This window comes from Dermochelys coriacea, chromosome 1, assembly GCF_009764565.3.
Source record: "Dermochelys coriacea isolate rDerCor1 chromosome 1, rDerCor1.pri.v4, whole genome shotgun sequence".
Classification (NCBI taxonomy): Eukaryota; Metazoa; Chordata; order Testudines; family Dermochelyidae; genus Dermochelys; species Dermochelys coriacea.
The window spans coordinates 31413054-31428834 of NC_050068.2; the positions used below are offsets into that span (position 1 = coordinate 31413054).

Genomic DNA, 15781 nt, shown 5'->3' on the forward strand with positions numbered 1-15781 from the left:
AATTCTAGCATTGTCACCACTGGAGCTGTGCAGAACGTTAATTGCAAAGCTTGAAGCCATGCAAATTTTAGAGACAAGGTCTGAGCACTCACAACTCCTGTTTTCCCATTAGGAAGAATCAATGTTCAGGACACTGCAATATCAGATCTGTTGCCTGGTTTAGTGTTTGGATAGGGAAACAAAACTAACAACGGGCTGGATTTCAGGCTAAATCAGTTTGGAATAACAAATATTTTGTCAAAACTGGAAGTGAAACCATTACTTTATTCAAAAGTTCAACAACTGAGCATTATGATTTGTCATGTGATTTCACAACAAATGGCCACCTGAAGCTTGGTAAATTATAAGGGCCAGATTTTCAAAAGCACTCAGCATTGGCCTCACTCTGTTTCCATTGACATCAATTCCCATGCTTTTCAGTGGGAAAAGAGTAGGGCTAAGGCAGTGTTGAAAGGCCCAACCCTAAGTCTTCTGGATCATTTGTTGACTGAGCTTACTCTCACGTGATCAGAAGTGATAATCACACACTTATGTCAAGGCTTTCACTGAGACAGGGTTTGCTACCTAAATTCTGTGATTCCATAGTTTGCAGTGCACCCCTATAAAAACAAAAACCTCAACTCAATTAAATATTTTCTAAATTCATACAAGGAAATACTGGGTCAGACCAGTGGTCCATCTAGCGCAGCATCCTGTCTTCTGATAGTGGCCAATGCCAGATGCTTCAGAAAGAATGAACGAAACAGGGCAATCCACTGAGTGATCTATCTTCTGTCATCTGTTCCTGCTCCTGGCAGTCAGAAGTTTAGGGACACCCAGAGCATGGGTTTGCGTGCCTGACCATCTTGGCTAATAACCATTGATAGACCTATCCTCTACGAACTTACCCAATTCTTTTTTTAACCCAGTTATACTTTTGGCCTTCACAACATCCCCTGACAATGAGTTCTACAGTTGTGCATTGTGTAAAGAAATGCGTCATTATGTTTGTTTTAAACCTGCTGCCTATTAATTTCATTGGGTGACCCCTGGCTCCTGTGTTATGTGAAGAAGGTACATAACTCTCCTTATTAACTTTCTCCACACCATTTGTGATTTTATAGACCTCAATCAGATCCCTCCTTAGTCATCTCTTTTCTAAGCTGAACAGTCCCAGTCTTTTTAATTTCTTCTCTAATGGAAGCTGTTCCAGACCCCTCATCATTCTGTTTTTCCAATTCTAATATATCTTTTTTTGAGACAGGGCAATCAGACCTGCATACAGTACTTAAAGTGTGGGTGTAATTTGGATTTATATATAGTGACATATTTTCTGCTTTATTCCCTTTCCTAATGGTGCCTAACATTCAGTTAGCTTGTTTGATTGCCACTACACATTGAACGGATGTTTTCAGAGAACTATCCTCAATGATTCCAAGATCTATTTCTTGAGTGGTAACTGCTAGTTTAGACCCCATCATTTTGTATGTATAGTTGGGATTACGTTTCCAGGTGTGCGTTACTTTGCATTTATCAAAACTGAATTTTATCTTCCATTTTGTTGCCCAGTCACCCAGTTTTGTCAGATCCCTTTACAACTCTTCAAAGTCAAATTTAGACTTCATTATCTTGAGTGATTTTGTATTGTCTGCAAACTTTATCACCTCACTGTTTAACTCTTTTCCCAGATCACTTGTGCATATGTTGAACAGCACTGGTCCTTGTACAAATCCTTAGGAGACTCCATATTTACCTCCCTTCCCTGTGGAAACTGACCATTTATTCCTACCCTTTATTTCTTGATTTATCCAGTTAATGAACCATGAGAGGACCTCCTTTCTTATCCCATGACTGTTTAGTTTGCTTAAGAGCCTTTAGTGAGGGCCTTGTCAAAGGTTTCTGAAAATCCAAATACACTATATCCACTGGATCACTCTTGCCCATGTGCTTGTTGACACACTCAAAGAATTCTAATAGATTGGTGAGGCATGATTTTCCTTTACAAAAGCCGTGTTGACTCTTCCCCAACAAATTATGTCCATCTATGTGTCTGATCATTCTCTTCTTTATTATCTTTCAACCAATTTGCCTGACACTGAAATTAGGCTTCCTGGCCTGTAATTGCCAAGATCACCTCCAGGGCCTTTAATAAAAAAACTGGCATCACATTAGCTATCCACCAGTCATCTGGGACAGTGGCTGTTTTAAGCAATAGGTTACATAGCACCGTTAGTAGTTCTACAGTTTCATATCTGAGTTCCTTCAGAACTTTTGGGAGAATACCATCTGGGCCTGGTGACTTATTACTGTTTAATTTATCGAGTTGTTCCAAAACCTCCTCTAATGTCACCTCAATCTGGAACAGTTCCTCAGATTTGTCACCTAAAAAGAATAGCTCAGGTACAGCAATCTCCCTCCCAGTGAAGACTGAGGCAAAGAATTCATTTTGCTTCTGTGAAATGACCTTGTCTTCACTGAGTGCTCCTTTAATATCTCAATCATCCAGTGGTCCCACTGATATTTTGGCAGGCTTCCAGCTTCTGATGTACTTAAGTTTGTTGCTGTTGCTGTTTGTTATTGTTTATATTATGATAGCCTCCATACTGTGTGTGTGTGCAAACGTGTGTGTGTGTATATATGTGTATGTGATCCCCAAGGATTTTGAAGTATAAGATGCCAAATATTAGATTACTACTATTTAGGAGGCCTAAGACCTGAATACACAAAACAGTCCTAACAAAGTTTAGTACGTGGATTTGGATATTCTAATTATATCTAAAAGTAAGGTGATGGGTTGACCTTTAAAAAGAAATGAGGATTTGTCTGCAGTATATCTGGATATGCATAGCACAGGCAATCCCTCACACTAAAAAAACCCACAGTGCATTCATCAAAAAGAGGAAGCCCTCCATTTTCAAGGGGGCCTAATCAGCTAGTTAAAATTCTGAAATACCAGCAAAATATCAGAAAGTAGTTGCACCAAATTAATCTGAGTTTAAAATCCCTGACAGGGATGAATAGAAAAATCACAGAAGTAGGAACTAGAGCCAACTGGCAAACTGGTAGCGAAATATATTGCTAATACCTCTTCTAGTAAACTGCTATCTTCACAGATGGGTGACAATGTCCCAGTCTGCAGCCTATGCAGAGAACTGGTGCACCAGGCAAATGCCCAGTTGTCATGTGACCCAATCTGACTCTGGTGAGGCAGATCAGGGATCCAAATACCAGAAGATGACAAGGGAGACACAGGAGGATAACTGTGTTGCTTACCTGAGCTCAATGTGTCCAGTTCTGATGTGAGAGGTGAAGCACACACAAATCCTGCATCAGTGAATTCCCAAGATGTCATAGCTAAAGGAGACATAAGTGCGAGCTCTTTTCCTTCTTTTTAAATGATGACTCAACTGGCCTAAACAAATAATGTGTTCCGCTGTCCGCAGAGAGTTGGCCACGGCCTGATCAAATACATGTGAGGTCCTCCATCTGGGTGGTTTGGCATTCTTATTTCATCTGACAGTTTAGTTCATAACCACCAAAACCACATTTTAAAAAAAGCACTCCATATGTAGCAGAAACCCCAACCAGCAGGGAGACCCCAACCAGCAGAAACCCCAACCAGCCATCCCACAGTAATGGATTTTTTGTCTAATTTAGTGAAATTTTCTTTATGGAAGTAAGTGACTAACAGTTCCTGTAAGAACCATGCAAGCAGGGAGCTATATACATTTTCCAAACAGCTTTGACAATGCACCTAAATCCTGATCTGCAGCACCCAAGCTATTCCACTAGTAAGGCTCAAGAATCTGATCCCATTCTTCATTACTTGTGAAAAGTAACAGGAGCTTATTTTTGGATGTGTTCCAATATCTTTCCCTCAGTGCCCCACCAAACTGCATTCACCATCATTTCTACTAAAGGAATGATATGCTGAAGTCATTTTGAAATGGATACAGAAAATAAACTGGGATTCAATAAGCCACCACCACATTGTTTCTCATAATTTCTTGCACAATTTCTGAAAGTATTCTTGATTTAAGTACTTAAATTGTCAGTGCTTAACAAATAATTATACTACTTTGAGATCAAAATGCTAATCCATGCTAAAGAAAACTGAATAAAATGTAATTCTCACTAATATTTTGTCCATATTTAATCATCATAACTTCTATTTCAATACATCCTACTATCCCCAAGCCCTTTAAGCTACTTTAGTGTAGACTGCACACACACGTGCACGACACATGCGCATCAGTGAACTGAAGCCATTTCTCAGGTTCCTGTCCAACATTACACAGCACTTTGGGGCAGGAAATTAACAATGTTCTAGCCCAGTAAAATTACAGCAATAATGTAGGTAGGCAGAACTTAATTACTCAAACTTTTCTTCAGTCATGTCCCCTATGCTGAGGCACAAAGGCCATGAGGAAGGTTACAAAGCCATCAGGCTGACTCACCTTCACCTGGGGATTTCCATTGCTCTACAGGTTTCAGAGTAGCAGCTGTGTTAGTCTATATTCACAAAAAGAAAAGGAGTACTTGTGTGCATCCGATGAAGTGAGCTGAAGCTCACAAAAGCTTATGCTCAAATAAATTTGTTAGTCTCTAAGGTGCCACAAGTACTGCTTTTCTCATTGCTCTACAGGAATTCTCTAGGTTGCCGCATATAACAGCTTTCCACACAAAGCAGTTTGGGGAAGGTGTGTAGTAAAAAATTGTTATTAACACTGAACTATACTGTGTGCACAGTATTTCTCATCTTTCCACTCCTCCGTCCAAACTTAGCAAATCACATATACTTGCATACCAAGCTCGACATCTTAAAAACATAATTCTTTTTGTTTAGAGAACAAACTTGTTTTGTATTTCAGTAACCAGATGAAAATCTATCTGTAAATGTACATTGTTCATAAGATTCTACAGTGCATTTAAGTAAATTCTACAAATAAACTGCTAAAAGTCAGACCAGATGGATTATTAATTTTATCATAACTCAGTCTACTTGATGAATGACCTCCTATTTATCTGCATAAATTCAATTTGACAATACATATTTACCAATAATACACCAGTGCTTAACATGTAATAACCACCTTCCTCACCAAGTAGAGCATACAGGGCTCAACTTGTCTCCTGCTGATGCACTGGTATGCAATTTACAGCCCCCTGTACCAGCAGGAGCAGCTGCACCTAAGGGCTATGCTTACACAGCACTCTCACTGGATTCAACCATTTCAAAGGCATTTATAGGAGGACTCCGTAGAATATTCCCCAGTGGAGGCCACTCAAGGGATTTGTTAGAACAGAGCATTTAGACGAATCCTGGCTAGACCCCTCACCGTGGCTATAATAATTCACTTTTGAGGCTATGCTGTATGGCTCTGTGGCCCTACTGAGGTGTGGTGATACTCACTTGCAACAGGCCTCTGACTTTTTGAGGCAAAATGGATAGCGTTGGCCTGAAATCCTTCCTCCATTGCCCCTAAAGAACGACTGAAGCATAAGCCTCCATTTCAACTTCGAGCCACGGAAAACTTTCTAGTTTCTCTCTCTTCTCATTTTTTGATGGCAGAGTAAATACAAGACAACCAAAGACATTTACAGTTCTTGGTGTAAAAGGAGAATCTGTCAGGCTTCTTGAAAATATGTGACCGTTTTGCTAATGTTTTTTCGAGATATTTGTAAGAGGGCATAGCATCTCAAAGCCTCTAAGCAGCAAGACTGGCACTCTTGGATACTCTCCCCAAAGTGATTAGGTCTAACGAAGAGTCTGAAAGATAATTTTACAGCGTATTTCAAGCAGAGTAGTTGAGAATGAAATAAAACTGATGCCAGGGGAGTAGCTGAAACTATTAAATTGCATTCAGTGAAATTACACGTTTTGCTCAACATATATAGGGGTTAGAAATATTCATTGACTTTAATGTTGCCGACAAATTACCTGATTTGAAAACTGCTGAAACCAAGGAACTAGATGTGCCTTCAGACAGTGATAAAATTCAAAACTCTTCTCTTTTTAATGTGATATTTTGCTTGCTTTACAGCTCATCTTTTAATGCACACTTGTTTCTCCACAGATTTACAAGAAAGTGTGTTTTTTGCAATTCAAATTGTTTTTAAAAACTTGAATAAGCAATACAAACAGATTGGACGGACATCTTCATTTTGGCTGGGTCTACAATGAATTATTGTTATTGATCCATTATTGACCCTACAATTAATTATTTATTATTCAGCCTCAAAATTTACATACATGTACTGTCATTATCACATCAGATAGCACATCTGCATCTAGATTGGGATTAGACTCCAAACCTAATTCTCAGTCCTGTTTTCCATCTGCAAGACAAGGCTGCCTGCCAATGAAATACTGTCTGCAGCCTGATCTATAGATTATATATTTATTATATTGATTACTTTAGAATTCCAAGTTTGAGGGCTGACTGATTCTCATCCCAAGATCAGGCCCAGTATTATTAAAATTTCTATATAGTTGTGAACCCCAATGTGCAGGGTTGCAACACTCACACTATAGAAACTCTCCTATATTTACAATAATGTATTAATACATTTAGCAAAGTCACAAACACTCCAGCTCAGTAAGGGAGATAGAGAGAATGCAAAACTTACCTTTGAAATCCATATACACCGCTACCCCGATATAACGCTGTCCTCGGGAGCCAAAAAATCTTACTTTATAGGTGAAACCGCGTTATATCGAACTTGCTTTGGCCTCAAGCATTTCCGTTATTAATAGTCACTTCCCACGCCCGACTGACCCCTCAGAACCCCCGACCCATCCAACCCCTCCCCCCACTCCCTGTCCCCTAACTGCCCCGACCCCTATCCACACCCCCGCCCCCTGACAGGCCCCCCAGGACTCCCACGCCCTATCCAACGCCACCCTTCCCCGTCCCTTGACCACCCCGCCCCCAGAACCTCTGAACCATCCAACCCCCCCTGCTTCCTGTCCCCTGACCGCCGCCCAAGACCCTCTGCCCCTTATCCAACCCCTTGGCCCCGGCCTGGCACCCTTAACACGCCACTCAGAGCAGTGTGTCAGAGCCAGACACGCTGACGCGCTGATCCACCAGAGTGTGCAGCCCCACCCCCCAGAGCGCTGCTTTACCATGCTACATCCGAATTCATGTTATATCGGGTCGCATTATATTGGGGTAGAGGTGTACTCACACGATCCCTTGCAGAACAACCTGAAATGTTAGCCATTATCTTCCTCATCACCATCATCTTCCTCCTCATCACCAATGGCCAACATTCTGGCACCTCCCAAGAGCTACATCTCTGTCAGCTACCACCCATAGACTAGAATACAACTTTAATATGTTACACTGTCGCCACCAAGTCTAATGAATATTCACTAGGGGTTTCTCCCCTCTTCCTTATTTGTATTTCTTCATTCTACTAATGTTGGGGTGTCCTTCTTCTATAGGTTAGTATATCAGTGATCTCAACTTATTATCATATACATCAATTCTTTGCCATGGCACTCTTGTGGTCAGTCATCTGAGGATATTAACTCATGTTCCTGTAGTTGACTGGTGTCATTATGGACATACTTCAAAATTCACCCTTACACAGTCTATTCAGCTCCCCAAAACTTGGGGGTTTCCTTCAGGATGTTTAATCTGTGCCAAAGTTCATAGGCCTCAAATTTTATGCTAACTGCTGAAACTAATGTCTTACAGGATACAGGCTTACAGGTTCCTGGTATTACTGCTGAATATAATAAAGGCAGAATATAATGAAGGCAAGGCAGTGAATATAATGAAGACAAGCTATCCCAATGGGCTACAAGCACCAGAGGAACAATAACCCAAACATTTGTACTTCAGCAAACTTTTTAAATAAATACATGTAGGTCACTATATATCTTTTTTCAGAGTAGCAGCCGTGTTAGTCTGTATTCGCAAAAAGAAAAGGAGTACTTGTGGCACCTTAGAGACTAACAGTCTCTAAGGTGCCACAAGTACTCCTTTTCTTTATCACAGGTTTCAGAGTAGCAGCCGTGTTAGTCTGTATTCGCAAAAAGAAAAGGAGTACTTGTGGCACCTTAGAGACTAACAAATTTATTAGAGCATAAGCTTTCGTGAGCTACAGCTCACTTCATAAAATGCATCCGATGAAGTGAGCTGTAGCTCACGAAAGCTTATGCTCTAATAAATTTGTTAGTCTCTAAGGTGCCACAAGTACTCCTTTTCTTTTTCCTTTTCTTTATATATCTTTTGTTTCTTTAAAGGGACAGAATGACTCCAGAGGAAGAGTATCTAGTCATCTACCATTCCAAAAATATAACCATGTAAGAGGACACCAAATTCAAAAGGCCTTCTTATGTACATATTTTTTAGAGACAGTCTGAAGTGTGTTTTTTCCACCAAAAGGTTTGGAGATTGTTCTAAACTTAAAGAGAAGTGGATATTTTAGGCTGAAACCAGAGCTCAAATATGGGGTATTATGCCACAGAGACTACTCCTGCTACGAGTTTAAAAAATTTTTCTTTTGAAAATTGCAGCATGCTATCCCTTTTTGATTCCAGTACCAATGCTGTGTGAGACAGAGCAGGCAGCTGCTAGTGGAATTGAAGGTATTCTGAGGAGAAACAAAGGGATAATCCTCTACAGTCTTCCGCTGTTTTATTGTGTCTCAGTTCCAATGTGGTTACAGTGCTGCTACAAGGGAACAGTGTGGTTTAAGTGCACAACTATTTCCCCTTACTCCTGGAGAACCATGTTCTCCCAAGTGACTTGCTGGTTAGGAATTTTGCTACTTCTCTCTTGCGACTATTATCTAGTGGTGCTAGAACCTCAGGGTGGGAATTTCAAAAGTGCTTAGATCAGAGGGAGTTGGGTGCTTAACTCCTTTAGGCACTTATAGAAATCCCTCACTAAAATTGTGTCTCTGGGAGCAGTAAATTTTACACAATAGCCTTTTAGCTGTCAAACTTTTCACCTTTTTCCCTCTCAGCAGTAGCAGAGACCACATTGTTTGGATATAAACTCGCCTCACTTTCTCACTCTGTTTATCCTTTTACAAGGGCTCTCACTTTCTATAGGCAGTGGCTGATCATCTCTACAGTTCCAAGTATTGATCTGTTTTCATTCACTTTTTTCATTCTGTAGTGTTATTTCCCCTCTGTTGAAATTCCTTCCTTCTCTGCCCTATGCATAAGCCAAGATTCCATAAAAATATTTGATCTGACTCATAAGAAAAGTAATAGCTGCCTTTGATATGGTAAAGCCATTCTCAAGACAGATGCTGTATGTAGGATTCTCAGTATTATAATAAAATACATTGTGGCAAATACAAAGCATCACCTATATTCCCTTTGGTAGCTAATAGTACTGAAGCTCAAGTTTAGCCTCAAATCCACCAGTAGGTCTGGCATGTGATGCTTTTTCTAGCCATAACACTAGTTGTGATGCTGAACTAGTGTGTGCCAGTTTAATATTTTCAGTTATTTTACAATTCATATGTACTTTCCTAATAAAGCACAATAGGCCTAATTCAGCCCAAATTTAAGCAGGCATAATCCCCTGAAGGCAAGGCAGGTGCATCCATTTATGCTGACACTCAATTTGGCCCAATATGTCAGAACTTAAAAAAATTGATTTACAGGACTTTATAGAAATATGTCATTACCAAGGTATCATCACTAAAGTCTTTGACATTCATTATGCCCCAGAAAAGGAACCAGTTTTGTACTTTAAAAAATATTAAAGTAATTGCCTTCTATGACAAGATAACTGGCTCTGTGGATGAAGGAAAAACAGTGGACGTGTTATTCCTTGACTTTAGCAAAGCTTTTGATATGGTCTCCCATAGTATTCTTGCCAGCCAGTTAAAGAAGTATGGGCTGGATGAATGGACTATAAGGTGGATAGAAAGCTGGCTAGATCATTGGGCTCAACAGGTTGTGATCAATGGCTCCATGTCTAGTTGGCAGCCGGTATCAAGCAGAGTGCCCTAGAGGTTGGTCCTGGGACCGTTTTGTTCAATATCTTCATTAATGATCTGGAGGATGGCGTGGATTGTACCCTCAACAAGTTTGCAGATGACAGTAAACTAGGAGGAATGGTAGATAAACTGGAGGGTAGGGATAGAATACAGAGGAATCTAGACAAATTAGAGGATTGGGCCAAAAGAAATCTGATGAGGTTCAACAAGGACAAGTGCAGAGTCCTGCACTTAGGATGGAAGAATCCCATGCACTGCTCCAGACTAGGGACCAAGTGGCTAGGCAGCAATTCTGCAGAAAAGGACCTTGGGGTTACAGTGGACAAGAAGCTAGATATGAGTCAACAGCGTGCCCTTTTTGTCAAGAAGGCTTATGGCATATTGTGCTGTATAGGTAGGAGCACTGGAGATGGAGTTATTATGTCGGTATAGTAGGGCTTACATAGGCAGGAGCAAGACTATAGTGTGTACACTGACCTAATTTGGTCAACGTGTGCTGCCTTTTGTCGACCTAACTCTGTAGTGTAGACCAAGCCTAGGTTACAGTTTGTTTGGTAATGCAATTTACTCTGACCATCTCTCTGCACTTAATGACAAGTGCTAAATTGTATCTCATATTTACTTACTTGCTTGGAGCTTCTGGTAGGGGGAGGGGAGTAACAAAAGAAGGGGGAAGAATCTTCCCATAGGTCAAATACAAAAGTGGGTAACATATACTCTGTAACACAGCACCTTTAACTTATCCGTCTTCAAATATTGTGCTGTATTGCTCTGCATTACAACCCTAGAGCAAAAAGTTTGTAAGTCCTTGCATGTGATAGTAAGATTCTCCCCCCCCCCCGCCCCCATTACTGTTTGCCAAAAATGTCCTTAATACAGTAATTGGCTTTGCCAAGAAACATAGTATGTAAGAGATTAGTAGCTTTATGTTAAAACATTTTACTTTAACACAATAGTTGATGCTAGTTTCTTAAAACTATCTAATTCACTATCAAAAACTATTATACTTTCTCCTAGACCTTCACATTAGCTTAGACACAAATTGAGACTTTCATCATATGATTTACCAGAATAGCACCATAAAACATTGGCTATTATGTGATTCACTGAGGGCAGAAAAAAATATTTTAAATATTCAGCTCTAGATATACTAGATATCAGTATAAATATCTAATCCCATTGTGGTCTGAGCATTTTTCTAATTATTATTCCCTTTCTACACCAGGCTGGTTGATAAATCTTATCTAGGCAAAGTACCATATGTCAGAGGAGGTTGACCAGAGGAATCAGTTAAGTAGTAGAATACATGATGGAGTATGTCAGTTTGAAAGAAAGTTTGTCTTGTAATCAACTGAAATTATAGATTCTTGTCATGTCACATAATATAATCATTTTCCCACTCTCTGTAGCCTCTTCCCTCAGAAACACTACCAAGTGATAACTATACCAGTCACATTGATAATATATAACTAGAGATGTTGTAGGCAATGCACGTATTGCCCTGATTGTTTAAAAAAAATTATTCCTGGAATCTTAGTACTGTAAAAAGTAGAAAAATTAAAGTATAATCTTCTTACACCTGCTAATTTAAAAATTGTAATTCAGTGGCACTCTGCATATCAAGTTGCCAAGCCTGTATGGTTTGGACTGTACAAACCCATTGAGAAGAGTGTGGCTTTATGAATTAGAATGTAATGTGCACCCAATAAGGACCACTGACCATAGAAGTTGCTATGACTATAGAAGACACATTGCAGGGTGTAAATTTTAAACAGACCAACCAGTGCAGTCCATAACATGCTCCATATTTAGTTAAATCTATTCTATTCAGTAAGGACTTTATTTCAGTGCCAGTATAGCAGTGCATATATTACCTTCCATGTCTTTGGTTCTGTCTATTCCAATTAACTCATATTCAACTACTTTTTTCTCTTTTTCTACAAAAACAATTACAATATACAATTCTACTACAGGAAAGGGGACCAAATTGTTCAAGCCCCAGCCTAATCTCCATTTCGCCTGTCAAATGATGCTTTGTTGAAATAAATGTTAGTCGCAACAAAAAAACAAAAACAAACAAACAAAAGAAACCCCACAAACCACAGCTGCCCGATATGTTTTCTCTCTAGAAAAGAGGAGACAAACGAAACTAAAAATCATCTCCATTAGCCAACGGTAATATGAAAATGAATGGCACCTTTGTTCATTTGCTTTTAGAGGACAAACTGAAGCAACCCCTGGTTGAGAGGCCACCGTTCCTAAGCCTTGGAAACGTGTGCGTAACTTTCATCTCAAAACTGAAATAAAGATTGCGAGGATTTCCTGGTAAGGTGGTAGCTGCAGAGTCAGGCTTTCTTACCGCCTCCTCTCTCAAGCATTTGTGAGCAGCCAACCAGTCCCCACCTAGAAGGATCGGGCGTTGCCTGCTGAGTTCAGGGCGCATCCTAGTGGAGCGCGCTGCCGCTTGCGGGAGGGGAAGGTCAGAACCCGCTCAGGGAGCGGGACGCGGATTTTTTTACACGCCTGCTTGGTTTTGTAAACAGGCCGCTCGTTTCCTGTTATCCACCGTCCCCTGGTGAGCTCAGTGCCCGCTCTTCGCGATGCAAACCCAGAGATCAACTACGGACTCCCGAGCATTTATCTGGCGACCGGTCCCAGGGAGAGGGGGAACCCAAACAGGCCGTGGGCTTGCGGGCCGGCAGGCTGCGCCTCAGCCCCCCGCACCGGCGCGCACCCCAGGCTCCCGCTCCCCGCCGCCCGAGCGCCGGCCTGCGGAGGCTCGGTCCCCCGGCCCGCCCCCAACGCGCACCTGCCCCGCGCTGCGGTGGGGCTGGGGCTGGGGCAGGGCTGGAAACTCCCGCCGCCGCCCAGCCCCCGGCCCCGCGCCTGCCGCCCTCGGGAGGCCGCTTCCCCCGTCCTGCTACCGCTCTGCCCCGCGGCCACCCCAGCTCCCCGCCGGAGCCGCGTCCCCGCGCAGGGCTCCCTCCCTCCCTCGCTCCCTCACTCACGCGGGGTAGTAGGCGTAGGGCGGCCGCGGGTTCTCCTCGCACGCCCCCGGGGCCAGGAGCAGGTGGTCCTGGCTGTCGGTCCTCCGGCCCGGCCTGGCCGGGGAGCTGCTTGGCCGCGGCGCGCAGGGCTGGCCGCGGCTCATGCTGCTCCCGGGGGGCTCCGAGCTTCGCGCCGGGGCGCGGCGGGGGGCCCAGGACCCTCGGCTGGGGCTGAGGAGCCGCGGGGACCCGGGCGCCCCCACAGGCAGCGCCGGCTCTCCCAGCCTGGCACTCCCCCTCCGCGACGCGTCCCGCGCCCGGGTGCCGCCGCTCCGCCGCCTTGGGGCGGCCAGGCTGGGGCACCGGGCGCCTTCAGGGCCGCTCGCGGGCCGCCATGGAGCCCGCAGAAGAAACCCTCGGGCTCCCTCGCTGCCCGGCGTCTCCCGTCAGCGGCCGGAGGGCGGCGGCGGCGCCCCCGGCTCCCTCCAAGCCCACGGCCAGGCGCGGGGCCAGCAGCCACCACCGCGGCCGCCAGCAGCTCCCAGCCACACTGGCTGAGCGGAGCGAGCGAGCGGAGTTACTATGTCAGTCGGCAGCATCCTCCTCCCCAGTCGTCACTGCCCGGCGCTCGGAGCGATCAGGCGTGAGGAAGAGTTTGCACAGCCCCGTCCCGAGCGGCGTCCTCCCCAGAGCTGCGGGAGGTCCGCGCCCAGCGGCCAAGTGCCCCGAGGAACTGGAGCTGGGCAGGCTGGACATGCACATCACCCTCCCGCTCTAAACTACCTGCTCCCTGGGCCCGGGCGCTCCAGTCCCGGGCTGGGAGTGGAGCCCTCCCTTCTCCTTTACTATAGTTCCCTGGGTGCTTTGCCTATCCAGCTAATATTCTGCTCTGGGCAGGGCGCAGGGATTTAAATTTGACCGCTTTTGGAGGGGCATGTGAAACCCACGTATCAACACATGCCCATACATGACAGGCACAGAAATAAACGGCAGTATGTGCCCCATTTCAAGGAAAAACCCTATGGAGCCATCTGAATAAATCACGGGTTTCAGAGTAGCAGCCGTGTTAGTCTGTATTCGCAAAAAGAAAAGGAGGACTTGTGGCACCTTAGAGACTAACAAATTTATTAGAGCATAAGCTTTCGTGCATCCGATGAAGTGAGCTGTAGCTCACGAAAGCTTATGCTCTGATAAATTTGTTAGTCTCTAAGGTGCCACAAGTACTCCTTTTCTTTTTATCTGAATAAATGTATCCACAAGTACGTGTGTGGGAGCTCCTCCTGCCCTGGCAGGGACCTTTTGCTCTCTCTCTCTCTCTCTACCAGAGTCCCTGGGCCAGAGGAGTTCACTCTCTCTCCCCACCCTGGCCATGGGCTGGAGGAGCTCTGTGACCCCCTGCTCCCTCCCCCAGCCAAGTACGTGTGGATACATTTATTCAGATTTAGTGTACATAATATGTGTATGTTTAACATGTTGTGGTTGCCTAGGCAAAGGTCCTGAGACCACCCTGCCTCCCTCTTTCCCCAGCTGCGGATTGCTGGAGAAGGAAGAGCACAGCAACTGCTCTGGAGAGACCACATCATAATGCCACTATATAAATCCATGGTATGCCTACACCTTGAATACAGCATGCAACTCTGGCCACCCTATCTCAAAAAAGGTATTAGAATTGGAAAAGGTACAAAGAAGGGCAACAAAAATGATTAAGGGTATGGAACAGTTTCTGGAGATATTAAAAAGCCTGGGACTGTTCAGCTTGGAAAGGAGACACTAAGAGGGAATATGACAGAGGTCTATACAATTGAGATTGGTGTGGAGAAAGTGAATAAGGAAGTGTTATTTACTCATTCACATAACACAAGAAGCAGGGGTCAACCAATTAAATTAATAGGCCCCAGATTTAAAACAAACATAAGGGAGTACTTCATCACACACAATGCACATTGAACGTTGCCAGGTGATGTTGTGAAGGCCAAAACTAAAAGAGGTTTCAAAAAGAACTAGATATGTTCATGGAGAATAGGTCCATCAATGGCTATGCCAAGATGGTCAGGGGTGCAACCCCCTGCTCTGGGTGTCCCTAGCCTCTGTTTGCCAGAAGCTGGGAGTGGACAATAGGGGATGGATCACTCAGTGATGACCAGTTCTGTTCATTCCCTGTGAAGCACCTGCTATTGGTTATTGTCAGAAGACAGGATACTGGGCTAGATGAACCATTCTTCTGACCTAGTATGGCCATTCTTATGCTGAGCCTCTGAATCCACCCACCTGTACGAAGGCCCCACTTGCAAGGAGGGGAGAATCGGGAAATAGCCTCCTGGCTCTGCCGCTATTAATACTACTGCCTCTGGAGCTAATGAGCCTCTTGGCAGATTTTTAAAGCTTTTTCTTTTTATTCCTCTTCTCCTTTCCCTGCCCCCACTCCACATTTGCTACTTATTTTAACAGCAACATAACCCTTCTGCCATGTGTTGATGGCAGCAAAAACAGCTAGGTTCAGTGTTATAAGAGGTCCCTTAAAGACTTAACTGATGCCAGCTGGAGCATTAATTACTGTATTTGTGTATGCACAATTCATATGAAAACTAATTTAATGTATATATTACTTGTGCATACACAAATACAATAATTAAACATACCTACATAAAACCCACATATAGATACACATAGATATAGGCAAGGACAGACATCCACGTATTTTCCCAAGTTACTAGTGTAAAGCCTGTGGCTTGAAGCTTTAGAAAGTAAAGAGTTCTCTACTATCTTCTGTTGGCAAAATGGGAAAAGGGTGGCCTAGAGCTGCTTTGACCTCTAGAAGTTTCTCTTGGGGTTTGTAGTTAACT

General features: G+C 43.5%; 1 protein-coding gene across 1 annotated transcript in view; it reads right to left on the reverse strand.

Moving 5' to 3' along the window:
• The window catches only part of TRPC6 (transient receptor potential cation channel subfamily C member 6), a 168093-nt gene extending 154519 nt beyond the window's left edge, over window positions 1-13574 (reverse strand). Inside the window, exon 1 of the mRNA XM_038375686.2 lies at window positions 12960-13574. Coding sequence (XP_038231614.1) covers window positions 12960-13102 — 143 coding nt within the window. The 5' untranslated portion in view covers window positions 13103-13574. The remainder of the gene's footprint in view (window positions 1-12959) is intronic.
• Window positions 13575-15781: the final 2207 nt, after the last annotated feature.